Source organism: Cyanistes caeruleus, chromosome 3 (genome assembly GCF_971803275.1).
Source record: "Cyanistes caeruleus chromosome 3, bCyaCae1.hap1.1, whole genome shotgun sequence".
Lineage (NCBI taxonomy): Eukaryota > Metazoa > Chordata > Aves > Passeriformes > Paridae > Cyanistes > Cyanistes caeruleus.
In genome coordinates, this window is record NC_141703.1 from 68,835,181 (window position 1) to 68,862,826 (window position 27,646).

General features: G+C 49.9%; 2 protein-coding genes across 2 annotated transcripts in view; both read left to right on the plus strand.

Moving 5' to 3' along the window:
* Positions 1-9,654, plus strand: part of FLT3 (fms related receptor tyrosine kinase 3) — a 44,905-nt gene extending 35,251 nt beyond the window's left edge. The window contains exons 16-24 of the mRNA XM_023918930.2: positions 1,363-1,473; positions 3,364-3,517; positions 3,863-3,993; positions 4,377-4,501; positions 4,858-4,980; positions 5,602-5,713; positions 5,796-5,895; positions 7,216-7,321; positions 8,070-9,654. Coding sequence (XP_023774698.2) covers positions 1,363-1,473; positions 3,364-3,517; positions 3,863-3,993; positions 4,377-4,501; positions 4,858-4,980; positions 5,602-5,713; positions 5,796-5,895; positions 7,216-7,321; positions 8,070-8,204 — 1,097 coding nt within the window. The 3' untranslated portion in view covers positions 8,205-9,654. The remainder of the gene's footprint in view (positions 1-1,362; positions 1,474-3,363; positions 3,518-3,862; positions 3,994-4,376; positions 4,502-4,857; positions 4,981-5,601; positions 5,714-5,795; positions 5,896-7,215; positions 7,322-8,069) is intronic.
* An 8,369-nt stretch (positions 9,655-18,023) lies between these two features.
* Positions 18,024-22,045, plus strand: CDX2 (caudal type homeobox 2). Its single transcript, XM_086881681.1, has 3 exons — positions 18,024-19,133; positions 21,209-21,354; positions 21,505-22,045. Exons 1-3 carry the CDS (start codon positions 18,632-18,634, stop codon positions 21,670-21,672), a joined length of 816 nt encoding a protein of 271 aa, XP_086737807.1. The 5' UTR covers positions 18,024-18,631; the 3' UTR covers positions 21,673-22,045.
* Positions 22,046-27,646: the final 5,601 nt, after the last annotated feature.

The window sequence follows — 27,646 nt, forward strand, 5'->3', positions numbered from 1 at the left end:
GTAAATCCCCAGTGCAGATTAGCCTTCTGGTTATATTGGTGAATATGACTTTTGGTGTAAAACCTCTTTTTCTTGTAGTGCTGCCTAGCTGTGGCAAGCCCTTTGCCTGCTGTGCCTGAGCTAGCTTGTTTCCAAAACTTCCAGCACAATTTCCTGTAGGTTTTTTTTCTTGATGATGATACAAAACTGTTTCTTTCCATCCCTCCTTATGAATTAGGCTTCTGAACCTTGAATACTCCTTTCTGGTACGGTCTGGCTTCTCTCCAAGTTGTCTTGACTCCTCATAACAGCCATGTCCAGGATCAAGCCTCCCTGGCAGCAAGCAGAGGAGGGCTGCCTCACTGTGTCCCAACTAATCACAACCCTGTTCACAGAATGTCAGAGTAGTTTACACTGGAAAAGATCTCTAGCATCTCTAGGGTCACTGAGTCCAATGTTAGCCATCACTGTCAAGTCCACTGCTACACCATGTCCCTCAGTGACACATCTACACGTCTTTTAAATACATTCAGGGATGGTGCCTCAGCCACTTCCCTGGGCAGCCTGCTCCAGTGCTTGACAACCCTTCTGGTGAAGAAACACATTTTTCTGAATATCAAATCTAATCCTCCCCCGGCACAAGCTGAAGTTGTTTCCTCTCATCCTCTGACTTGTTACTTGGGAAAAGAGACTGGTATCCACCTCACCCACCTTTTGATATATATTGAAATGAGCTTCACACTGATACCAGCACCCTGCCCACCCGTGTGCCCACACAGCCCCTTCCTGCCAGCACTGCCATTCAGGTTTTCATCCCCCATTTCCACATATTGCATCAATTTTATATCCCTTGGTCCACTCCTTTGTGGTTGTTGTCTTTGTGGCAGCTCAACTTGATCATTTTGGTTCACATACCCATTTCACTGAAATTGTGAGCACCAAATGTGTGGCAAAACAAGACTGAAGCTATTACTGAAACACAGGGTGGCCTTCTCAGCTATTGGATTGCAGCTGGTTGTGTGCCATATGGCTGCCATTTCTTTCTCTTAACATTTCTCTTCAACAGGCTTGACTGCCATTTCTTCTGTGCTTGGGAACACTTTAATATATTGCTGTCATTCCTTGCCAGCCCCAGAATGACAAATGTTGACATTTAATGACTACTTTCCCAAGCTTTCAAATGATACGCACTCACACATAAATTTAGTTTCCACCTTTGACTGAATCTTTTTAAACTTTGGAAAGGTTTCTTCAGGATGTTCCCAAATGTACTGTCAGTCCAATGAATTTGAAATGAAGATTTGCATGTGACAAAGCATCACAACCATTTAAATTTTCATTTCTTTGCCGGAGATTTTCAGATCTGTGTTATAACTTTTACAGAAAAACCTGATGCGTCAGAAAAAGATGCTCTAATGTCTGAGCTGAAAATGATGACTCACATTGGAAGCCATGAAAATATTGTGAACCTACTAGGAGCTTGTACTGTATCAGGTAAATTGAAATTGTGGAAAAGTACCGATTAAAACCACCAGAATAATAGGGACTAATTTTGCTGTTCTGTGCTGGCCCCAAAATGAGATGAAGATGAACTGAAAGCAAATTTAAGGTCATGCATGTGTACAGAAAAGGGTCGTTTCTAATTATGCTGGCGGGAAGTGAGACAACAGTCCCTCTGTAGAATAGGATTTCCTGTTACGGTGGTGATGGCATTGGCATGAGCCAGTTTATAAGTGAAAAGGAAAAACTGTTTTGGTGTCAGGGACATTTGTATGCACATGATTATGTTCACATAGAAAACTATAATTTTTTTATTTTTTTTTTATTCTTGTGGCTCACCAAAGAATGGATAAAAATGGCTAAAAGATAGGAAACAGAAGACACTGAAAAATAACAGGGGTAGGAGTGACACAAAATTCAAAATTGGAGAAGTAAATAATGGAAAGAGGGACAAGCTTCTAAAAGACCAAATGTAAAAACAAAACTGAAGAATGAAAAAAATAAGCAAAGGGGGGCTAAGATGAATGTAGTGAGATAATATCACTGATTAATTATTATGTGACTCATGTTATCATTGAGGTAATTTAACACAGCTATTCTTGTCCCAAGAACTGCTTCTCTGGCCAGCCCAATGCTGAATAAGAGTGGCTGAAGAGAGGCCAAAAAACAGATCAGCTTGGGGAAATGCCAGGGTTTCACCCAGTGTAGGTCTGTATCATGAACTGTAACACCTGACACTGAAAAACTTGACAGATTTTCCAGCATGGTGATTTATTTAGTCAGAAAGACCAAGCAGAACAGTTAACTTTTGTTTCCTCGGTTTACATCAGCGACGATATTGTCAGGCACAGACGTGAGGGGTAGGAGAAAAACCAAGAAATAGATTGTTTGTAGTGGCTTTAGCTGATTTAAAACTATGCAGGCTGCTACTGCCTTCTGGAACAGTGGGCAGGATGTGATGGTGTGGGCAGGAGAGCTGCAGGGAAGACCTGCTTAGTCTGATAGGATAGGGCAGGAACACTCCCAGCCTTATCCAAATACCATTTTCAGAAGCATTTACATGGTTCTCAAGACTTTCCCATCCATCCATTCTCTGGGAGACTTTACAGCTTTTTCCAGCACGCCCTGCCTTGCTTGACAGTGGCCTTCTGGCAGAAATGTCCACAGATTCATGGCCAGCCTTTCCAGGCCAGAAGTGGTGGTGGCAGTGTGAGGCTTTGCAGGGTGACGTGTGACCACTCTGAGCTCCTGCTGGTTGGTCATGGTTTTTATCCAAGCCTGCCTGTGTCAAGAATTGGATGTATTTTTCCTTTCTTGAGAAAGTGGCCTGACCAGTGCTCTACTCAAACACCTTCCCTTGCAAGGGGTATCCCTTCTTTAGGTCCCCTCAGCGAGAACTCTTGGGTTTCAGGTGGTCTTCTTGGGGAAAAACAAAAGGATGTTTCCAGAGCATGAAGGTTGCACAGATAGACGGAAGGATGAAGTCAAGGGATACAAATTCACACCATCCAGATAATTAGCAGGGGTCATCTTTTGCTTGAACCCTGCATGGTTTAGAAAATATGTTGCATCTTTATAGCCTGTACTGTCCTCCCCACTGCCATTGGGATGAGAAAGGATTTTTGTGTTTCTATAGGGATTTTCAATACAAGTTTGAGAGATGCACTGGAAGGACAAAGTTACATAGACTTTCCAAGGGACATTATAGTCAGTAAACAAATTCTCATTACGTGCCTATCAATACAGCTTATCTACCTGGGAATGGAAGATTCTTGGGATGTTTTTAATGCAGATTAATCCTGAGAGAAAACGAAGCAGCATTAGGACTTTAATGGGGAGAGTGCTATAAATAGCAGCAGACATTTACATTTCCAACTATTTCAGGACCAATCTACTTGATATTTGAATACTGTTGCTATGGTGACCTTCTGAACTACTTAAGGAGCAAGAGAGAAAAGTTTCACTGGACACTGACAGATATCTTTAAGCAGCAAAACTTCAGCTTTTACCACAACATCCACCAGGACCAAAACTCTAGGTAAAGAATTTAGTAACAGTTTGATAATTTTAAAAACTGCTATTGCTTTTTAATCTGCATTCTCACCTGTGCTGTACACTGGTGAAATCATTGAATTATTGAGAATGTACCTTCATATACTTTAATAAGCAATGCCTTGGGAGGAACTGAGTTTTGATTCTCCTTATGGAGACTGTAGAAGACAAACAATCCCTTGTTTCTCTTTCCAGTTTTGAGAAGAGTCGTGTCTGTGTCCTTATTTTTAGTAGTAGTAACTGTTCATGTTTTTCTCTGCAAAAGAGTTCATGTGTAGAAGATTATGTGATACACTGTGTGAAACCTTTGAAAATGTGTTGCTCGCTGCAGGATGGAGACTCACCTGAACTATGGTGTGAACACAACTCTGTGCAGAGAGGATGAATTTGAAATGATGCAAAGAAGTCAAAACATAAATTTGACACCAGGATCAGATGGGATCGTGCTGTTTTCTGAGGCAGGTAAGAGATTCATTGATTATATCTTCAGTAATGCTGTAATTTTTGTATTTATTGTGTTATTGATATGACTAGCCTAGATTCCATGACAAAAGAGGCCTCTTTCTATCATACGTTTCTCTTCAGTCCTGGCAGGAATTTTGCTAGAGGGGGATTCAGCAACATTTAAGATCAGAGGCTTATGTTTCTGCTCATGCTATACATAGTATTTGAATAAGAAAATACCAGCCTTTATTTTGTATCTGAGTGAAGGATAAAAAAGGTGGATACTCTTTGTGATGTTGCTCTTGGTAGGAGCATGTGAAAATCCTTACAGCAGTCAGCAGAATTAATCAGAGAGTGAGGAAGTCCATGGAAAACTGATACTTTCTGGTTATTTTGTGCAGATAAAATTAAGGATGCAAGCACACAGGTGGATGAAGAAGAGGATTTTAATGTGCTCACTTTTGAAGACCTTCTTTGCTTCTCTTACCAAGTTGCCAAAGGAATGGAATTTCTTGAGTCCAAATCGGTATGGTGAAGGGTAGCTAAGTTTTCAGATAGAAAAGATGCTAAAAATAGGTCAGTCTATAAAAGACAGGTTGAAGAACAGAGCCACTCAGTGGCAAGCTTGAACTATACCTCCTTCCCTGGCTTAGCAGCGAAGACTGGGTTGCACTTTTAGGCAGCACCCTGAGTAAGAAACAACTGCACAGCACATCTGTGCTCGATCTGGCCCTGCCTCTTGGCCACCAGCAACCAGGGAGTGTCCAGCTTGGCCATTCACCAAACTATTTAAGTGGAAGGAGGTGCCAGCTCAGAGAGTAAGGGATTGTCCACCTCTGATACCAAATGCTGTAAAGGGTGAATCCTTCTTTTCCTTCTAAGTGCATTCACAGAGACCTCGCTGCCCGGAACATACTGGTGACCCACGGGAAAGTGGTGAAAATATGTGATTTTGGCCTTGCCAGAGATGTAATGAACGACTCCAACTACATCGTCAGGGGCAGTGTAAGTTCATGAGGGCTCTCTGGTTTTCACACCATTGTAAGAATTCAAAGAAACTAAAGAAAAGTTTTAAATTTGTGCATATCTGCGTGGGTAATGCAGAAATCTCAGTTTTTCCTGCCCTAGGCAAAAACAAATTCTTAGATTATAATTAAACTAATCAAGCTTGTTCTGTAAATGAAATGGTACCCATGCTTTTTCTAAAACACCCATCTATGGAAGCACTGGGAGTTGTTTACTGTTATGGGCAATAACAGTGTAGGACAACAGCATATGTGTGTGGGTGTACCAGATCCTCTGGCTTTACGAAGAAGTACAGTGTGGACATCTCCATCTGGGCCACTCTTCACTTGAAGTCAGAAGAAGGAAGGTGGCTCTTCCAGGACTGAGCTCATCTCTTCCTTAAATAGTCATCTAAAATGGATGAGAGGAATTGGCTCTTTAGAAGTGTTTGTTTCTCCCTGCAATGGGAATGTCCAGGGACTGTTGACAGAGACACAGCTTTGCACACAGCAAACCTGAATCGATCGTGCTGGTATTGAGAATCACAGTGAGTCACCTAGAAAGACTGTGTCACAACCTGTGTCACAGCATGACCTGGCCTCCATACCCCTGTCTGCACAGGCTCGGTTGCCAGTCAAATGGATGGCTCCAGAAAGCTTGTTCGAGAGGACATACACCATGAAGAGTGATGTCTGGTCATATGGGATACTGCTGTGGGAAATATTCTCCTTGGGTATGTTCTGCAATAATACAAAGAGAGGGGTTTGGTTTTGGCAGCTTCTGAATTAACACATATTCTCCAACCATTTCCACAGGTGTAAATCCTTACCCTGGTATTCCCGTTGACACAAATTTCTACAAATTAATACAAAGTGGATTTAAAATGGACCAACCATACTATGCTACAAAAGATGTGTAAGTGTTTTTCCAAGTGATGCACAGCATGAGAATTTATACTTACTAAGTCACTGTCTGAATGACCTTTTATTTATTGTACACTATATCTTACCCAAAATTAGTTGCAAAACACGAGATCTTCCTCTAAATCTAACAAAGGCTGCCTGATCCTGTTCATTTTGTTCTAAAGCAGAAATGATCAACACTAAAGGTTATGTGTATTTGACAGGACTAATTCATTGTATTTATTTAGTTGTGCCCTCTTTTCCCAGGGAACTTCTTATTCTCTCACTGCAGGTTTCCCCCCTTTTTTTCCTTTGTTTTTTTCTCTTTTTTCTTTCCTTTTATTTTTTTCCCCCCAAAAGCTATGTTTTCCCATGTTGACTAAACTTTTGGTGGGTCCTTTCCTAATCTTCCTTTTTTTAATCGAGCTTTACCAGCTTAAACAAGTTTGTTTCAGTCCCAGGTGGCTAGGGATCCTCTTAGATAAATACCCTTCTAAGGAAGAGTTGTGGGGAAGTTAATTCTGTGCCCTCAGCACATTATTTTCAGCCTGTCCCTCTGTGTCTGGGTGGACTCTGGCTAGAGGTGGGCCCCAGGGAACAGGAGAAGAGAAGGTGACAGAGAATTATGAGGTCTGGAACATGGAGGAAAGGGAAGGACTTTGGGTTGGCTGAGCAATTCTGGCAGGCGTTTCATAGATGCTCTAGGGACAGAATGCCTTGCTGTGACACTGCACTGTTCTTACCCTCACCACATAAAGTCTGAAATGGCATTAAAAGTACAGGGAATATGACAGATTGATCCATGAAAGATTGCTGTGGGGGGGTTAAATATCAGGGACCCTATTGTCCCAGTAACTTTGTAAGGGACTTCAACAGTCAGGTGCTGCACTGATGCCTGATGAAGTTAAACTATTTCTACGGCAGTGCTTACATTTCAGAAAAAAAATGTGATATCAAATTACATTAAAAGACTTGCTGTGAAAAGTTTACGTAAGACTACACAGTCCACAAGAAGCAGGTTTAGCCCCAGTGACAGACAGGCATTGTCTTCCTAACATTTTTCCTATGGAAGATAGAAAAAAAAGTCATGCCATTACGTGTCATACCACAATGAAGATTTTACAAAGGACTCTGATTAAGTCACTGTAAGATCATTTCACCCTTTATCCTTATCTTTCTGCTTCTTTTCCTCTGATGCAACACTGTAATTCAGGCCTCTTTCTATAAAACCATTCTGATCCCCATGATTCTCCATTCAAGTCCTGCAGCTCCATGTAGTCACAGAGAGTCCAAGAGCTAGCATGTTTTCTGTGTCATATCTTTGCTTCTGCAGCTATGCCATGATGCAGTCCTGTTGGGCCCTTGACTCCAGGAAAAGACCCTCTTTTTCTTGCCTGGTTTCCTCTCTGGCCTGTCAGCTGGCTGAGGCAGAAGGAGCAGTAAGTAAACACAGGAAGATGAACATGTGAACAATGTCTGGGTTTGGGTTTTTGTGGGGTTTATATGCAGCTCCACAGATCACGATGAGCTGAGGGACAGTCTCCTGGCTGAAGTACACAACTCTGTTATAGATACATTGGCCATGGATCCATATAAGAACTTGGGGCGTATTTTCCTGCCATCAGAAGGAATCCTGGCCTTCCTGATGAGGATTTCCTTCCTCCCTCCCACTGCCTGCACTGGGTCTCTGCAGAGCTGAAGTCTCTCAGCCTGTGCTGAGGGATCAGGATTCCCTTGTGCTGCAGCCAGTGCAGTCAGCTTTGGTGATGCTGATAGCTGCCATGGGAGGGGAGCTGAGCATGGGCCAGAGGGTCACATGAGGGATCACCATGCCATGTCCTCACAGACAGAATGTTGTATGTTGTTCTCAGAGGTCAAAAGAATAATGATAATGATAATGATAATGATAATGATAATAATAATTAGTAGTAGTAGTAGTAGTAGTAGTAGTAGTAGTAGTAGTAGTAGTAGTAGTAGTAAGGAAGTCCTGTTCTATCCATACCAGATGTTTATCTCCTCTTCATGGAGGATAAACAATTCCTTTCCAAGTTACCAATTCCTACTTGGGTATCCATTCTGGACTAGATACTCTATTTCTCAGTGCCTGCTTCATGGGGAGAAGAGCAGTTTACCAAGTACAATAAATAATAACAGAAGACATATTCTATTTCCTCTTCCCAATTCTAGGTTTACCATAATATGAAGAAAAACATTACAACACGCCATTCCAGCATCAAAACTAAACCAAGTGTAAGCAGGGATGAGGAATCTTTGCTGTCCTCAGCTGCACTCCAGCATGAAGACCCTCAGGTTGAAAAATAATCTGGGTTGTGGATTTGGTCTCAGTATTGTCATAAACTCTGTGTAGGGTGTTTTTTATCAGCTCTAAGAAAAGAGATTGTAACCAATTGCTGCACTGTTTGTATTTCTTGTGGGCCAGTCCATATTTATGTGACTTTTTGAGAAGAAGGAAGAAGGTGTAATTCATTTATTTTAATTCAGCAAACACATCTATAGCAAGATGGGGGTTTTTTGCTGCCTCTCTCCAACTGAATATCTCTTTTCTTGGTGTTATGTAAGTAGTGCCCAATCAAGGTATTGAATTCATAGTGTTTTTGCCACATTGCAAGCCAACATGAGAGATACCCACAATTTTTTTCATCAATGTTTACAAGCATCAATTACGCAGCTAAAGACAGCTGGTGTGATTTCCAGAAGTGCCATTCACATCTTCATCTCCAGATGTCAGTGAGGGTTGGAAAAAAAAAACCATCGGAGTCACCAATTTTAGATGTCCACAATCTACAGTTCCATCAGTCTTGTTTCACAAGGAGCTCCTTATTTGATTGAGTGTAACTGTCTTACCCTGGACATCTCGAGGGCTGTGAAGTAGCTGATGGGCGTTCAGTTCAGGTGTGTTCGTTTTATCAAGATTTAGTTACTCATGTGGCCTCTTCTCAGCCAGGCTACATTCTGCAACTGCTGATGACAGATGGGCACTCAAAGTGAGGGATTCCTTTCTACCTAAAATAAGCACCTAAAGTAACCAGGAGGAGTAATATACCTTCTACCTCCCTGGTCAGGAAAATCCAGGTGGCAGTCTCTAGATGGCAGTCTCCAGTTGGAAGTCTCACTTCAGATAAGTTACACCTAATTCCATTCATGGGGCTTTGTGTGTTTCAATAGCAAATGAAAAAATGTTTAATTTTAAAGAAATTATGTTCTGTAATTTAGGAGTGTACTATCATCTCTTCAAAGCCACAGAATTCAGCCAGGGTGTATGAACACTGCTGCACTAAAATGAAAGTATGTCTCTTTAACTTTCTCACTGAATCCCAGGAAAATATCCAGATAGGCTTGATGTGTTTTCAGTACAGTTAAAAACACAGCTATTTTCATTATGAGACTTAGGAAATGCAACTTTCATCATGACTAATAGGATACATTTGTCTATATCACGGTGGATCAAGATGAGAATATATTGATTAATAGTTTTTTCCTCTTTTATATTTTACAAGGTTCAGTTAACTTCAGTTAGGATTTTTCAGAGACATGTTTTATAAATTAAAAACTGTTTGGAATATGCTATCACAGAAATTGAGCTGCTCTTTACTAACACTGTCTGGAAATAATGTTGCAATACAGTGATAATGATTTGTATATTTTTGTTAATGTTGTTAATAATTGTTAATAATGAATCATCAGATTTTTTTAATCAGCTACAAACTGATGAAGAGCAGTTTGGAGATATTAAAACAGAAATAAATTTTAACACTGCATTCTCTGGAAATCATGTATTATTTTTAACATACCCCTAACAGTTTGAAAGTGTTCATCTGCAAGATGTCACTGTCCAGAGCTGTTAGCACACAGCCTGCAGTGGCTGGACAGTGCAAGCTGAGTGTCTTGTGCAGACAGGAATTTTCAGCCTTCAAATTTAGAGGAACCTAATGCTGAACCAGTCACTTCCAAGCCTGGCTGGCCCTAGAAATGTAGCAGATGTGAACTTGGCCCAAAGAGGAGCAGATGGGAATCCCATGTACTTAAAAACATGCCAGGGAGTTGTGTCACATGTTTATCCACAAAACTTGAAAAGAACTGGACATGGATCATCTGGCCCAATCATCCCTTCTGAGTTGAGACTTGGGAATATAAAGGCAAATAGAGAACCTTGGAGCAAGTACAACTTCTCATGATTCACACATGAAAAGCAGCTCAGGCAACACAGCACTCCGTGAGGAAGTGCAATCAGGAGGCAATCAGGAGAAAAACCCTCCTGTAAGGGCTGAATGTGTGGGAAGTTTGTGCATCTGCTTCTCCACACAGAAGAGATGGATGGAACAAAGCTACAGGAGGTACTGAGTGAAAAATAATTTCTGTTAGGACATTTTCTTTCCAGGATGCTTCCAACACAACTTAGCAAAGTGGTGGTCCGCTCCTGAGGCTTGTGCAGAGACACAGACAGTTCTGTTTAGGGATCAGCTTCGTGATTCTTGAAGGGAAATTCCCACACTTCTCTCATTAGGATCCAGACCCCTAAGCTGTGCCTCCAGAAGCACGTTGTCAGGAGAAAGTGATGAATTCCTCTGCAGTGAATGGAGAGAGTTAAACTTGTTTGAAGACCTCCAGCAGAGATGCCTTTAGTATAAGGTGGATTCCTTAAGTTAGGCACAGACTGACAGAGATTCAGTAATCATTAATCCGGCAAGAAGAGCAGTGGAAGGGTTGAGGTGAATTAAAAGCACTGAAGGGCAAAGGACGTTTGAGCTCTCCCTCATAGCAGTAACAGAAATAAGAATAAAGATAATTTGACAACCCGAGCTGAAAGACAGGATGGCGCTGGGGAATCCGCCCGAATTTGCTTTCCCCTGTACCTGCAGGAGCTGTGGGAGGCGGGAGCGCCGTGCCGAGGAGCTCTCCCCGAGGGATGCCCGGGATGCCCGGGATGCTCGGGATGCCCGGGATGCCCGGGATGCCCGGGATGCTCGGGATGCTCGGGATGCCCGGGGTGCCCGGGATGCTCGGGGTGCCCGGGATGCTCGGGATGCCCGGGGTGCCCGGGATGCTTGGGATGCCCGGGATGCTCGGGATGTTCGGGATGCCCGGGATGCCCGGGATGCCCGGGATGCCCGGGATACTCGGGATGCTCGGGATGTTCGGGATGCCCGGGATGCCCGGGATGCTCGGGATGCTCGGGATGCTCCCGGGCCGCAGGCGGCGCTAGGTGGAGCTCGGTCACCGCGGCTGCGGGCCGAGCGCGCCGGGCGGGGGACAGGGAGCGCGGCTGGCCCTCGGAACGGGGACTTGGGCCAGCCGCGGCAGCATCTCTGGAGCAGAGCTGCAGGAGACCCGGAGAGTACGGCTGGGGATGAGGCTGTCGGTTAAAAGGATTCCATTGCCAAAACCTCGTAGCACCGATGGGACAAGCCCAGTACCAGCACAAACCACTCCGCCCGCCCCCCTCAGAGAGTTTTGCCAAACAACCATGTCCCTGTGTCACAGGCAGCAGGGACCAAAAATGTGAGAGACCCTTCTCTGTCCCGATAGAGAGACAGTGGAGGTACTCCTCCAACACGTCATGCTTTTGGGTTTGGGATGCCTGGGATAGGCTCTCTGGGGTCCCTCTGAGAGAAGCTGGATCAACCATGTGCTAAACCAGAAGAGAAAAACAGAAGTGACCCTGTCATGCGTGCTAGCAGTGGCTTTTAGTCCACATGTTCATGGGGGCACTGTGAAAGGCAATGAAGAAATCCAAGGTCGTAGCTCTTCTAGAGCTATTTGCAGACAGATTATATTTTAAGGGTCAAAACTTCTGCCGGAAATTATTTCAGGGACAAAAGAGTCAAAGTACACTGAAGATGAATGGCTTCCCATGGAGCTGGATACACCAAACCTCAGCCCCCTTCTCCCAGACACAGAATGAAATCTCAGTGGGTTCAGGCTTCCCATTCTGCCACATTCCTGCATCATTGGCTAATTAATTAGATCATGCAAAGAAAAGCAGCTTTAAAAGAAAAAGGCACAAAAACCCCACCCAGATCTGTGGTTGAGAAAGCCTCAAATGGCTTCAGAAAGAGCTGGAACTTGAGCCCAGCTCCTTCTCACCCTTGGTGAGCATTCCAGCACTATGGAATGGCCCCAGCAGGAGCTCTTCCAGGTAGGTTGTCTGAGACCTGGGCTGGATTCATGCTTCCTGAAATGCACTGTAATGAGATAAATAGTGCAGCTGCTTAGGGTAGGGATCCTGCCTTATAGGTCACTGACAGATGAAAATGTTTAAGGCTGTGCCAGAAAACTGATAGAGCAACACTCCTAGAAGTGTGGGTGCCCTGGGGCACAGTCTGGCTCAGATCTCAGCTGAGAAGGAATTCTGAAAACCTGCTTGTGGAGAGAGATGGAAAAGTGGCGGTGCTCCCGTGGTCGCCTCCACTCAGGCACATAGACTGGTGTGGGATCCAGTCCATTTAATACTTAATTTAATGCTTAATTTAATGCTTAATTTAATGCTTAGCTGGGGTGAAAACAGACAGGAGATCCTGACAGGGACCCACTCCTGCTGCCATGTATTGCTTACACCTACTCGCGGTCCTTTGTGCCACAGCTAAGCTCTGACACTTAGTTTTGCTGCCCGGAGAAGCCTCTTTCCAGGTGCACTAGGGTTCCTCTCCATGCTCTATGCATCTTCTGGCTGCAGAAAACACTGAAGTTACTTCTAATGACAGCCCTCCAGTCCCACCAGTGCCATGACTGCCCCGTGTTCAGAGGGGGCTTGGAGGCATCAGATCATAAAAAGAAAGAGATGCCTAGCTCTAGTTTCCAACATACTTCTCTTGGAGAAGCGACTACGTGGTGTGTACTGGGTTCACCTTTGGAAAAGCCTCCAGTGTGTAGGGCTGCTCTGGGTGAGGAGGCTAAACTGAGGCAGGGCTGGGCTGGTCCCTGGCAGCTGAGTCATGGAGAAGAGCCTGGGGGAAGGGAGTGTGGGCCACAGCTGGGAAGCTGGCTCTGGATCTGCCTGGCCCTACCTTCAGCTCCTTTAGGGGCTTCTTTTCAGGCCAGAAACAAAATGCAGTGAAACTCCTTTTCCCTCTCAGGAATTAGAATAAAATAGCTGAGAGCAAATGTGAGATGGGGGAGAGCAGTCAGGTACCAATTTATCCTTGGAGCCAGAAGGGCTGTTTTGGGTTAGAGAGTAAAGGTTTGTCTGGGGAAAAAGATGAGTCTTCCTCTGCCTTCCTACAGCCCCACCATAAGGAAAAGTTCCATGTGGGAGCCTTGGCCTGCTCCCTACCAGGCCAAAGAAGCGCTTGACACATCTCTGCTTTGGATTCCTGCATTTGCTAGCACAAAATATGATCCGCAAAGCACCATGGCCCTTCAGGGATGTGTACAATTATGGTCTTGCAAACAACAAACCACCTACATGCGTCAGCAGCACCCTGTGCCTCTGCTCACTGAAGGGGTTTGTAGGATTGGGCTTGCCAAGGAGCGCAAGGCTGAGGGAGACAGTGGTGTGGGGCAATAGCTTCTTGCCATGGAAGGGCCTGGAGAAGAGGGAACAGTGGGGAAAGGTCAGCAAGACTAGCACGTGTTGTGGAGATGGGGATAACACACCCAAGGGGCGTGCATCATCTCCCTGCTAAGGTTTCAGAGCTGGGAAATATAGAAAATTAATCGCTGAGGAAAGCGGTGAGGGCATCAGCCGTGAGATCGCCCTTGGGAGGGGGAGATAGCACGGGGGCAGGCACGCTGGTGGTAAATGCCTGCAAACCATTTTACAGCTCAGACTCGGTGTTTAGCTCGGCACGGGAGACGACACTCGTGTTAGCGGCTCCATCCCAGCAGCTCGCTGTTTCCCGAGGAGTGACGCGGCTCTCGGCGAGGACGGGGAGAGCGAGAGGCAAGCTCAGCCTCGGCCTCCCGCGCCGCCCCGCAGAGCCGAGAGCGGGAGGCTGGGGAGCAGCACCCCGTGCCGGGGGGACAACAAGCGAGCCCTGGGCTCCCCCACAGGGTCAGAGGGACCGTCCCCGGCCGTCGGGGCCGTGCTGCGGGTGACTCACGGCTCCCGGCCGTCCCAGGAGGATCATGCCAGCAGGGCCCGGGCTCTGCGGGCAGCCGGGGCGCCCTGCCGCGGCCTTCTTCCTCTGTGACATTTAAAAACGATAAAGTAAGGTAAAGTCAAGTAAAGAAATTAAATCCAACCAAGGCTATTTCCTCGGTCAGCAGAGGTGTGCCAGCCGCTGGATCTGGGAGGCTGAGGACACCCTCACCAGCCTCAGGCTGTAGAAATCTCCGGTGTATCATACGACTTTTTTTTTCCTTCTTCTCTGTTTAAGTTCCTGTTTCCTGAAGGGGAGCAGGGCCATGTGAACTCAGGCCTGGCAGCACCTGTGCAAAGAGGCAGGGCTGGCCGGGGCCGCAGGGCCGGCCCGTGGCGGTGCTGCTGTGCCCAGCGCGGCTGTGCCCCGGCCGGGCACCGGGTGCCACCTTCCCTCCCCGCCTGCTTTCTTCCCAGCAGCGCCAACCCGCTCGGGAGCGAGCCCTCAGCATCTGACCCCCTCCTAGAGGCATGTGCTTAAACGAGTATCAACCCCACGATAAAAGTATTGGGTTATTCTGCAAGGTAATCTACATCAAAGCCTCGGGGGCTGCCGGCTTGAAAAGATCCAAGATGTTTTCTAAGTCCTTATCATGTCTGTGCTTAGGGGGAGTCATAAATTCCACAGGTCGGACTAACTAGCACACGATTCCTCCTTCCCTTCTCTCTCCATGGCCGCCAAAGGGCTTTCAAGCTGGCTTTTGCTTTTTTTTTTTTTTTTCTTTACCTTGCAAACAACGCTCCCTGTTCCTTGTCGTTAAGGTGGAGGGAGACGGGAAGATTCCACCCCCCCACCCCGAGACTCTCCTAAATCACAGAAAAAATAATTATTTAAACCACAAAACAAGTAGAAATAAAGACGCTGAATCTGCATCCCCACAGGGGTCCCGCCGAGTGGGAGCGGTCTGTGGAGGAGGGATGGCGGGGGCTGCACAGCACTCGACCTTCCCGGAGCTTATGGGGACATCTCTGACCTGCGACGGGAGTCCTCGGGCTGCGATGCTCGACCTCTTTATCCCTCAATCCGCCTCAGCCCTGAGTCCCGAGGCGACGATGAGGGTGGGCCCCGAGGCGCGGTGTCCGCTCGGGATGCGAGCCCCGCCTGCCCGGGGTGCGAGGGCGCCCTGCCCCCGGCACTGCCCGCGGTCCTGCCGCTGCCCCCCGGAATAATGCCGGGAATCATTTCTGTCAGATCGAGCAGTAAGGCTGAGGAAGGAGGAAGGCGGGGAGTCCAGCTTCTGCCCAGGAGGCAGCTCTGGGTGAAATAGCTTTACGGGGAAAATATCGAGGTCAGCGTGGAGGGGCGGCGGCAGATATTTCCCCGGGAATGGTGTTCCCCATCGGGCTCTTGTCAGCGTGAGAGGCGCCGGGTTGCGGTTCCCTGCTCAGGATCTAACGAAATAGGAAAAATGTGGGAGGAAGCAAAGAGGCCTTCTGGCACGCTCCGGTGTGGGGGTCTGGTCCCAGGGTCCCCACTCCTCTCGGATCTGCAGCTCTGCGCCGGAGCTGGCGGGAAAACCCAAAACGAAAGCAGAGAGCGAGCAGGCAGAACGGAGGGGAAAAAGCAGTGAAACCCTGACGAGAGATATGTTCTCTGTCCCCAACCTCCTTGAGAGGTCCCGATAGCCTGGTAGGGCCGGAGAGGGGACAAATCATGTGTCAGTCACAACAAGAAGCCCGAAGGGCCGCAAAGGCATCTAAGAGTGGATCGGGATCCCCCTTATTTTAAGACAAGAGTGTCCCGGAGCAGCGTGTCCCCGTCCCCAGCAGCTGCCATGGGTCGCGTCCGGGAAGCAGCTGCACAGCCGTGGAGGATGCTTGGAAACATTTATCCGAGGGGAAGCGGGGCTCGTCCCCATCACGCCTCCGACCCCGCTTAGGGCCCCGTCTTCCCAAGTACTCCCCGTAGTGGGGGGGTGAGGTAACTGGGATCACTGTCAGGATGGCAAAGTACCGGAGCAGCGCTCTAGTTGCTATTCCAGGTAATCACGGAGCTGCCTCGGAGCCTTATCTTGTTCCTTCACCGGAGCCCCGATCCCACGGCCGATGGTCCCCAGCCCAGCCAGCTCGGGCCTCACCCCAAAAAGCTGCCACCTGGCTGCCAGGGATTCACTGATGGAGCCCTAGACACTGAAGAGGGCTGTTTCGGGGTTGATCAGGGTGGTAGCGCGTTTTATTACAATATATCCAGAGTTTTGTCGTTTTAATGGCCCCTTTCTCTGTTTATGGCATCATCAAATTCACATCTGCATAGATCGGCTCTGTCGGTGCTTATCGGGAGAGGCGATTACATTGAGGGGACATAGCATTTCCTTTCCAGAGTGACATTTCAGTCTCCTGCTCAGACAGCGCTGGGAGCTCCGAGCCCCGCTCCCCTCTCCTCGTTACCCCACCGCCGGGGCACGGGGAAAGTGTCGCGGTGGGAATAGGCAACAAAGAGAGAAATTCCCTCCAGAGAAAGCGCCTGGCAGGCTTCTCTGCATCCCTGCTGTTGTGCTGGTGTTATGGTAGGGCTGCAACCGCGGCCACCTGCGACAGCCTGCGAACAAGTGACAGTGTAGGCACAAGCGTTCGTGGCTGTGTGCGGGGTGGGGACACCCCGTTCCTCGCATCCGGCACATCCACAGGGACTCCGAGGGGTCCGTCCGTGGCCTCTTCCCAAGGAGAGATGCTGCATCCTTTCCTTCTTGAGCGTCCCGGTCTCCCGGGACCGCTGACACTGGATCCCTTGGGACATTTTGAGAGAGGACACTGAATCACACGGGCTGGCCTGGCTCCGCGTCAGCCCCACGCTCAGCGGCAAAGGGACGATAGAATGGGGGGAAGGAGAGGGAGATTTTCAGAGAATGGACTCGGAATATCTGCCTTTGCAGAGCTGAAATCCGCCCTCAGCTGCAGGACGCCCCGTCTCAGTGACACTCCTCGGTGTGCAGAACAGCCACCCACGTGGAAGGAAAAACACCCTTGGGACACGAGCACGTGGATCTCCGTATGTAACACCCGGGACACGAGGGTCGGGGACACGCGGGGCCCGTCCGGGGAGCCCCGGGAGGACCGAGCCGCAGCCGCCCCCCGGGACAGGGAACGCCGGTGAGAACGGCTGGGACGGTGCTGAGCTTCACCGGCGAAAAGTCCTGGGAAAACGGGGGGACGTTCCCGTCCCCATCCATTTTTTTCTCGGCGGGTGAAAGGTTTCCTCGCTGTGTCATGGGAAAAGATGCGAATATGCAAACGTCGTCTCGCATTGTCCCCGCTCAGGGTGAAAAGTTAAAGCATAAAAGCGGCGGGGGAAAGCTGAGAGGGGGTCGCCTCTTCAAAGGGGACTGACCGGGCTGGGGGAGCCGGCTGCCGCTTGCCTGGGAGCCGCCCTTCCAGAGCCAGCATTTCCAGAGGGTTTCCAAGGAGTTGGGGAGGGAAGAAGTGAGTGTGCCTGGAGGGAAGAAGTGAGTGTGCCTGGAGGGAAGAAGTGAGTGTGCCTGGAGGGAAGGAGTGAGTGTGCCTGGAGGGAAGGAGTGAGTGTGCCTGGAGGGAAGAAGTGAGTGTGCCTGGAGGGAAGAAGTGAGTGTGCCTGGAGGGAAGGAGTGAGTGTGCCTGGAGGGAAGAAGTGAGTGTGCCTGGAGGGAAGAAGTGAGTGTGCCTGGAGGAACAAGCCGTCGGGTTCCCCGCGGGCTCGGCCGCGCTCCAGCGAGGGAACCGCCCAGTGAGGTGACAGACTCACTCCTCGAGGAGAACCATCCCCTGCCTCGGTCCCAAGCCCCCCCCGGGCGACAGGATTATCCAGCCTGGCTCCAGCGGTGGGTCTGAGGGCAGAGGTGTTTTAGACGATGGTACCCCCTGTCCTCGTCCTTTCCCGGACCTGCTGGGCGCGCCCGACCTCGAAGCACTGCAGGAGCAGAAGGAGGAAGGAGACAGCGCCCTTGGAGCGGGGGGGATTTCTCCTCTTACCTCGCCTTCATCGCCCATGACCGAGCGGGAGCGTTTTACAAAAAAGCAGTAGTAGGCCGTCGCGATGGGGTTTGTTGCTCAAAACAACCACGACAAAACGGCTTTGTGGATTTTTAATCAAAATTCCCTCCTCTTCCGCCCCTTCCCCCACCACCCCCCAATCCCAAGGCACAGGGAAGAGCTGGCTAAAGTGCTGCCTACAGATCGGCCGTGATACACGGCTCCCATATTCCCACCCTCGCCCTTAGATCTCCCTCTCTGTCTTTTGCAAGTCTCTTGATTTCATCCTTTGAACCTGTGATTGGAGGTTAAAGTGCACCAGGTTGCAATGGAAGGAGGAAGCTCTTAAACAATAAAGGCTTGAATATTTAGCTGTGATCAGGTCGCTGCCCTCTCCTTATCTTTTTAAATGCAAATCGTCTTTTAGGGGTAGTAGCTATATACCCAGCGCCTCTCCACGTCACCTGCCTTTGGTGTGTCTGGGCCATTACTAATACAGCCTTGTAAACAATCGTTAATCATGTAAGGACTGCCGGCCATTGGATCGGGACCGGGAGCGCGGAGGAGCGCGGAGCGCAGCGCGGGGCCGCGGCCCCTCCGCCTGCCCCCTCCCCGCCCCGGGCAGCCCGGCCCCAGGCAGCAGCAGGCGCGCCGCGGCGAGAGCCCCGAGCAGCATGTGGAGAGCCGCCGCCGGGGCTCCGCCAGCATGTACGTGAGCTACCTCCTGGAGAAGGACGGGCCCATGTACCCCGGCCCGGTGCGGCACTCGGGGGGGCTTAACCTGGCGGCGCAGAACTTCGTCGGTGCCCCGCAGTACGCGGACTACGGCGGCTACCATGTGAACCTCGACGGCGCCCAGTCCCCCGGGCCGGCCTGGCCCGCGCCCTACGCCGCCCCGCTCCGCGACGACTGGGGCACCTACGGCCAAGGGGCGCCGCCGGCCGCCGGCGCCGTCCACGGCCTCAACGGGGGCTCCCCCGCCGCCCCCATGGCCTACAGCCCCGCCGACTACCACCACCACCACCACCACCCGCACGCCCACCACCACGCCGGCCCCGCGCCCCACTGCTCCGCCGGGGTCATGCAGCCCCTCAACGCCGCCAGCGCCGCCGCCAGCGCCGCCCCCGAGCCGCTCTCCCCCGGTGGGCAGCGCCGCGGCCTCTGCGAGTGGATGAGGAAGCCGGCGCAGCCCCCGCTCAGCAGCCAGGGTAAGTGCGGGCCGGGGCCGGGCGGGCGGTGATCGCCCTGCCGACGAGTCCCCCTGCTCCCCGTACGCCGGGCAGCCCGGCAGAACCTTTATTCGGGGAGAGGTTCCCCGGAGCAAACCCGCCCGAGGGTCGCTCCTCGGGACAGCAGGACCGCCGCGCTCTGCCCGCGGCCCGTCCGCGCTGCCGAGTGCCGGGGGCTCGGTGGCCCGGGGTGAGCTCCGACGGAGCAGGGTGGAACGGCCAGGATCCCGAGGAAACGCTCCCTCTTCCTCCCCCTGCTCCGCTCTCCTGCTTATAGCCACTTAGAAGATTTTTATAACCAATTATAGTCATATAAATCATCGGCCGGTGTCGCTCCGCATTTGTTTCTGAGTCACTGGGCGCCTGCCCTTTATTAAGGTCTCCGTGCGGCCAGGCCTCCCGAGCGACAGCGGCGGCCACTTGGCAGCCCCATCCCTGCGGGCCGGGCCGTGCCCCCGGCCGGGCCGGGCCGGGCCGGGCCGTGCGAGGGCGTGCCCTCCCGGGTCAGGCTGCAGCCGGCGCCGCGCTCCCTTGTCATGTTAATACCCCCGCAGACCCTCTTTCATTCCCACCGTGCATCTGCCAGGGGACGTGCGTGTCCTGCGCTTTGATATACGCCTTCCACGGCTACTATCTCCTCTTTTCCCTTTTTTTATTCCTTTTATTTTCTTTTTTTTTTTTTTTAATTTTTTTTTTTTTTTTAATTTTTAAAATATTTATATGTACTGGCCAAGAAAAAAAAAAAAAAAGGATGGAGACATTCGCAGTAAATAATGACTTACGGCGTTCCTCTCTCATCCCGTGCCTTGCGTGGCTGACGGCAGGGCCAGCGGGGCACCCCGGTCGGAGCGGAGAGGGAGTCCCGGCTGCGCCTGTGGCGGGGGAAGAGCCCCGGTGCCCCGGTGCCGATCGCTGCCACAGCCACGTCCCGGGACGGGAACTCTTACAGGCCCACCGCGCTTCCCACAGCAGCCCGTGGTGTTCCCACAGTTTGGGCTTGTGCGGCGGTGGCCGGTCCCTTGTCTCCATTCAAATTCTGCCTTTGGAGCCAGTGTTTATGTTAATGTGCAGAGCTGGGGGGATGAAAGCGCCTGCCGCCATTTGTTCAGTAGTGGTAATTCAAACAGAATGTGGCTGTCATTAAGGCTTTGAGAAGGGTTTTTCTTTGATAAGATCTCCTTGTCCTGCATTGTTTGGGACTGTGTTCCCTATTCACTGGCTCTGGGGAGTTTTCTCTGATCAGGCTTGTATCTTTACAGGGTGCTTTTGTTGTGGTTTGCAGAGAGTTTACCTGAACAAAGTCAGCCTACTAGCCATTAAGCACCTTGGGGCAGAGACTCCCCGCCTCGGCTCCCTGGGGAACGGGAGGGCCGGGGTCACAACCAGTCAGACAAGAAACCCTCGGGAAAGGGAGACCAGCGGCTGCGGCGATGCTCTCTCACCGGCTGCTCGCTGGCATTCGCCCTCGGATCCCGTCGGGTTTTCGGTGTTTGGTTGGGTTTGGGGATTTTTGTTTGTTTCTTTATTGGTTTGGGTTGGGTTGCGGTTTTTTTTGATCTCTGAAGTTGCACGTCACACTTCCAGGCTTCCCAAGAAATCCCTTTAGCCCCCATGCCGTAAGAGAAAAGGGGGAGCTTCACGAGTGGTTCCCGGCTGCCGCTCCCGATTCTCCACCCTTAGGTCGCTGTTCAGAAACGAAATCGCTGTGCCATGAATGGGCCTTTTCTTTCTTTCCTTTTCCCTCTTTCCCTATAAAATGTTTGTTGTCTCTAGGGAAGGCGAAACAAAACCAAAAGCCAACAATAAAGGTGTCCCCGTGCAAGGCAGGGGTGTGCGGTGGGGCCAGGGCTGGGAGCATTGATGTCCCATGTCCCCAAGGAACTGAGGAACGTCTCCTCCTCTGCTGCTCAGCAGAGCCCAGGGCAGGGGGAGGCGAGCAGCAAGCTCGGGAGGGGGAGGATAGGATCGTTCCTGATCGCTGTGCACGGCAGAGAGGACGGCTGAGCTCTGCCCTTTGGCTTTGACTTTCTCAACCCTGGCTTTGTGCTCCGCAGTTAAAACCAGGACGAAAGACAAGTACCGCGTCGTGTACACCGACCACCAGCGGCTCGAGCTGGAGAAGGAGTTTCACTACAGCCGCTATATCACCATCAGGAGAAAAGCGGAGCTGGCCTCCAACCTGGGGCTGTCAGAGAGGCAGGTCTGTCCCCGAAGCGATGCGCGGGGCAGGGACGTGCGGGACGGGGGCGGAACGCGCGGGGTTGGGATGCGCGCTCGGTGACACCCCGTGAGAGGGGGATACATCCCCGGCCGACTGTCCCCCCTCATTCCCCTGTCCGCCTCCCGGCAGGTGAAAATCTGGTTCCAGAACAGGCGGGCGAAGGAGAGGAAGATCAACAAGAAGAAGCTGCAGCAGGCGCAGCCCGGCGGCGCGGAGCCCCTCAGCCCCGGCGCCTCCTTGCAGGCTCCGGCGGCGGGGGCGGGCGGAGCCGGGCTGGGCCCCGCGGGCCCGCAGTGACAGCGGCCGGGGACAGCGGCCGGGGACAGCGGGAGGACGCGGCGGAGCGGGCCGGGCCGGGGGGCACGGCGGGAGCGGCCCCCCCGATGCACTACACCGCCCCGCGGGGCCGGCCGTGTGTACAGGTGTACAGTGTATGTGTCTCGTCGTCCGGGGAAAGCGTGTGCACCGCTTTATTAATATTATTATTATTATTATGTTCGGGTGCATTTTTTTACCCTGGAATTTGTTAGAAAAAGTGGGGGCGCTGCCTGCCAGTCAACCCCCGGGATATCTCAGGGATCGGTCCAAAAGACCTTTGCAATGTTGTTGGGCTAATGATGAATTTTAGCAGGAAAAAAAAAAAAATTAAAGCACATGGTTTTTTATTTTATATTTTACTTCATTTTCTTCTTGCAACCATGAATCTTCTTGCAACCACGAATATGCAAAATGTTCATTCTGCCCCGAGGGTCAGAGCAGACAAGATAAGACACTGTTTAAATGATCAGAAGTGAATTGCCTAATGTTAGACACTTGTAAAAGAGCCCATAAATCCAATGCTGATAGTCATCCATCCAGATTTATTAGCTGCAGTGCGGAGAAATTGAAAGAATTTAGTCTCTTCTGAAAAAGGTGTCCTGTCACGCCGAAGTGAGGAGCCTTTTTTGCACGTGCAATGTCCCTTTGGTTAAACTATACACTGTTTCTCACATCCTTGAAATTTCTGTCTTGTTGTGGGGAGCTCTTTCAGTTGATTTTCCAAAGTTCCCTGGATTTTATCTGCTTTGTGTAGGCTTCATCACAGCTCCATCAGACACAGAAATCCTCAAAGAGCCCTGAGAGGCCAAATGACTCACTTAAGCAGAGATGGAAACAAGGAAAGTCCAGCTGATTTGGCCAAATCACCCTGGCTGTTTGCCACTTTTCACTCAGGGATGGGAGAAGTCCAGCTGTGAAGTGAGGCCAGGCTGGAGCAGCCACGCTGCAGCCAGTGCCCTTGGCTGGGTGTGGAGCTAGCTGATGTGGGTCTGGGCCCAGCAGGGATGATGGGAGCGCTGTCCAGCCCCAAACACATTATGTGGATTATTGACTTGCCCAGGATCTAGCCCCATGCTGTTCAGTTTTGGTCATCAAATTTATTTAAGCTATTCCGTTTGCCTTCTTTGGGGCACTTTGGTTTTTTTTGCTGCTGAAGCTTTCCTTATCTTTTTGCTGAAAGCCAAAGCCAAATCCTAGCAGTGTCTACAGGACTGCATGGGAAGAATGGTCTGGTCAGGGCCAGACCCTACTGACAAGGCTGCTGTCTCTGCCTAAGGGAACTTGGGGATATAGAAAGCATCAGCCCCAAAGGCTCTGCGCTGCCTTTTGTCTGCATGTAGCTCCGTGCCTCGTAGGGCCAGGGATTGGCACTCCTAGAGCAGACATGTGGCCATGCAAACCTGATCCAGGGCTCCTGTGCCTGGGACAAGACCGTGGTGGGAGGCAGCAGCTCCAGTGCAAGGAACCTGCCTGATTTTCTGCTGCCTACGTGGTCTCTGAAGGGGGCCTGGCCAGGAAGCACGGGTGCAGCCCCAAAGCAGTAATGCTCATTACGCATGGGCTTGACACAGAGCACGTCCTGCTGAGTCCAATGTCCACGGTTTGCTCCTCATCAGAGGGAGGCAGGAGCCGGATTCATCCTTCTCTGACTCTAAAGGGTCCCTGGATCGTTCCGGAGGAGCTGCTGGGGACAACCAAAGCTGAGCTGCACCCCAGCCGAGGGTCTTGGCTCTGCAGCCCCGGTCCCAAAGCAGCGCAGAGCAGCGGCACCAGGGCTCTGAGCTGGAAGGGCTTTGCAGGCACCACGGCCCACTCCTCCCTCTGCGCTGTCCCCGGACAGAGGGCTCTCGGGCGGCAGCAGCCCCGGGCGGGGCCGCCCCTTCGAGGATGTCCTGTGGCGCCCGGGGCCACCCCCGCAGCATTGATCCCAGCCCGGCTGCTGCCGGAGCTGCTGCGCGTTGCTGCGATACGCCTGTCAATAAAGCCTGTTTGGATTGTGGAGCAGAGCGCAAGGTTTGTTTGTTTAGTGGTTAGAGGTTCAAAAGTCGGCATTGTCCCACTGCAAACGAGCACAAGTTTTTTCTCCCTAAGGAAAAGCTGGCTGTGCTGAGTGGGAGGGAGAGATATCGGAGGGCCCTTTTATTTGCTTCCAGGAATAATTAATGGCAGTGAGAAAAAAGATGACCACACAGTTATGAAAGACCATCAATAAGTAAATTAATCACAAAGGATCTGAGGGTTGAAGAGGTGCTGCTTGCTGTGGTTTTGTTGGCGTTTACCCGTGCCCACGGGGCTGGGGTGACACGGGAATGGCAAAATCCATGACTCCTTATTGCAGTGGTGGCACATAGTTGCCCCTGGCACCAGCCCAGGCATGGCAACACTTGGGGCAGACCCTGTAATCTTTCAGTAGTGTGCTTCGTGGGCTGAGTTTTTTTAATGCTGAAAGTGTGAAAATTTCTTTCCTGCCTGTAGGACTTTTGAGGAAGAGAGCTGCCCTCACTGATATGAACTGTTTGATGTCCATGGAAGTCCTTTTCTCCAAAAAGTTCATTAGAGATATACAAACATGACACATTTTAAACATCCCCATTCCAGACCTCTTGCTCTCTGTTAGCAAGCATTCATTTTCTGAGCTCTCCTCAAATTCTTGACTCTGGCAACACAGAAGTCAGATTTCTGAGTGTAAGGACCAAGTAACCAAGCAAAACATATCCACTTCAATTTCAAATATGTCCCCTCTCCTGTCCCCCAAGCAAGCAAACCATTCAGCTTCTATCTTCCTTTATATTTCTCATGCACCATAAAGGAGTGTAAAAAGGAACAAACTGGGCATCCTGTTTATTTGAGTGGATATTTATCAGCCCATTGCTGAACTATGACATTGAACCAGAAGCTCTGTTTGTCAGAGGCAAGATGGTCGTGTTGAACCCCCACGAGGAGCCCATGGGTGTTTTCAGTTCTCACAGAGCTGCAGTCAGAGCTGCAGTCCTGCAGCAGCACACCAACCCAGATTGGTGGGGCTCAACAGGTCAGAGCTGCTGCATCTTGCTTGCCTGACACAGGCTGGAGCAGGAGTCCATGAGAATAAAATCCAGGAAATCAGAAGGTTTGGCCCCAAAGTTGTAAGATGGAAGTCCCCCGGTTTCCCTCTCTTGTCAGATTTTCCTGCTCCTATCACTGTACAGTAACAAACCAATTGGTATTCCTTCTCTCAGATTAAATCTTAGGCAAATACCAGCTTCTCAAGAAAGCTCTTTGAGTATGGGGCAAGGGACAACAACATGTGTCATAGCCCCATTATAGGAAGACCAGTAAGGTTCTTAGAGGATTTGGGTGGCATCTAGAGCTAATGTCTGCTTTCTCTGACCTAAAGTATCTTAGGAACACTTTATGTGTCCTCAGTCTGATGGTTGAGCACTCTGCATCTGCAGGATGAAGACAGGAAACTTTTATAAAAAGAAAAAATAAAAAAAAATCTTACATTAGGAGTAAGCTACAACTTCAGGCGTGTTCTCCATCCAGCATTTTTCCCACACAAGTGACCTCTGTCCAGGCTGTTTCCATCTGTGGATGCAGCAGTGGCTAGAAGCAAACATGCCAGCCATCTAACAGAGGGCAGAGCCCATCCTTCAGAAACCGAGTGGGGGTTTGCTATGGCTGACTGAAATCATGGCTCTAGAGGACTGTGTGAGGCCATAGGTTTCTCCTTGCTACTCTATCAGCAGCTGCCTTGGAAAAAGCAGTCATGGAGCTTACAATTCTGTTGACACAGCTCAGCTGTGTTGTAGCCAAAATTCATGACCAAATACCTTCCCTCGGTCCCACACTAGTAATGGAGCTGTGTGCTGAAGTTTAGAGCAGCTAGAGCTGAAAGCAAACCTTGAACTGATGCCAGAGAAGCAGCTCTGGAGGCCTTCCAGGAAGCAAACAGCTTGTAAATGGAAACAAAAGTCAGCAGGACACCAGTCTGTTGAGGGCAGTCCAGCTGCACCAGGAGCTCAGCAAGAGAGCAAGGATCCTCTTGGAGTGAGAGGTCATGGGATGCGTGGCCTGATGCAGCAGAGTACAGGTGCTGAGGAGGGGCGTGCTAGGAATCTCCCTAGCAAAACAGCTCTGTCAGAAAGCCATGGCAGGGAAGTGCCAGAAACCTCTGGGGACAGATGGGAACAAACTCTCCCAGAAGCCTTAGCAGCCTTCTGGGCTTTGATCCAGAACAGCTCTTTGATGGAGCAGGATGTTCCCGCTCTCCTCGCTGATGAGGAACGACTATTTCCCTCTCACCTGCATGTCCTGCCGTGCTGTGACTCAGGTGAACACAGTTTCTTCTAATTAATGTCTCAACTTCTGCAATGCCCCCAGTTCCATTCTCAGTTTTTGACACTTCCAGAAGTCAAACTTACCCTCCTTTAAAAAAGGGCAACAGAGAGTTACTTGCAAAGAAACAAGAAAAATTTGAGCTATTCACAAAAACAAACAGTCTGTTGCCAGGAGACTGGAATTAAAGTCTTGGGAATCCCTTCCAAGCCCTGTGTTTCTAAATTGAGGTATCATCTGTTTTGGGATGACACCCACTGGATCCCCCTGCTTCAAAAACAGGAAAATAGAGGATGAAAACTCATGGATGATTCTCATTGCATGTTCACACAGATGTCTGGATATACCAATCTGTGACATTCATTAGACTCCAGACCAGTTAACCACTGCTAAATGGCATGAATTATTTTCTCATTGCTCCTAATTTCCTCTAATTAAAACACTGAGTAAGCTAATCTAATATCTAATTCAATCTGTATAATAGATAATCTATTTAATGTAATATCTAACCTATTGGTCCAGGTAGGTGTTTTGATTCAGTTTTTCAAACTAAGGGAAGTTCATTGTTACCTTTCTTAAGTGTACTTCATAGAATCATGTAATAGTGTGGGTTGGAAGGGACCCTTAAAACTCACCTAGATCCTTCTGCCCTGCAATGAGCAGGGACATCTTCAGATGGGTCAGGTTGCTCAGAGCCCAGCCCAAGCTGATCTCGAATGTTTCCAGGGATGGGGCATCCACTCCTCTCTGCACAATCCATGCCCTTCATGCCCTCCCTGGGAAACATGTTGCAGTGTTTTGCCACTCTGACTGCAAAAATTTCTTCCTTATATCTAGTCTAAATCCAGCCTCCTTTAGTTTAAACTTCTGACAGCTCATTTCCAACCTGCTGATCCCTAGCACCTGAGCTGTACTGAAGAAAACTAGAAAGATGCCAAATGTAACATCTGCCACTCAGCGCTCCTGTGCCCAGCTGCAACAGGCAGGATTGGGGGAAAAACCACTGCTTTTAGTGCTCTTCCAAAAGAAGAGAACAAGCCAAACAGAGCACATGGAACTCCCCTGCTTTCAGCATTCTTCTTCCCTTAGTCACCCAGGTGTATTTGGGCAGCTGTCGCAAGCTTGTGCAGTTTTGCTTTTGAGTCAGATCCTGTTCCCCTGACATGCCTTGCTGCCTTCCACAGAGTTACAGCCTGTCCTGCAGATAACTTGTAGACCCAAAGACCTTTGTGAGAGAAGAGCTGCCTTATCTCCTGCATTCTTGGGAAAGGGATGTTCCTCACTGCTCTGTCCCTTCCTCTGCTGGCATTCAAGACAAACTTTCAGCCCTGGAAACTGAGATTGCTTGTGGTCTAATTTTTCCATGCCATGGTGTGAGCATGCAAACAGAAAGATCACCTAGGGCTACAAGACTTGTTTGGTCTCTTCCCAACTTGAATGTCAACAGTTAGGGCTTTCAACAAAGGCTTGCTTGTAATTAAGTCCTTGGAGAACATCTTGATGCAGAACTCAAACCTAAACTCCACAATCAGGAGAGTCTCAGGATTTTTAAGACCCCAATTCAGCTTTTAGGCACCTCAAGTGCAGTATGGGAAAGACTTGGACACCAAGAGGCCTTCTGAGCCTCCAAAGACAT

Excerpts from the sequence above, each read along its gene's own strand:
- CDX2 (XM_086881681.1), top strand. The coding sequence starts at position 18,632 with ATGTACGTGAGCTACCTCCTGGAGAAGGACGGGCCCATGTACCCCGGC. Across the intron at positions 19,134-21,208 it reads GCCCCCGCTCAGCAGCCAGG|TTAAAACCAGGACGAAAGAC; the intron begins GTAAGTGCGGGC and ends TGTGCTCCGCAG. Across the intron at positions 21,355-21,504 it reads TGGGGCTGTCAGAGAGGCAG|GTGAAAATCTGGTTCCAGAA; the intron begins GTCTGTCCCCGA and ends GCCTCCCGGCAG.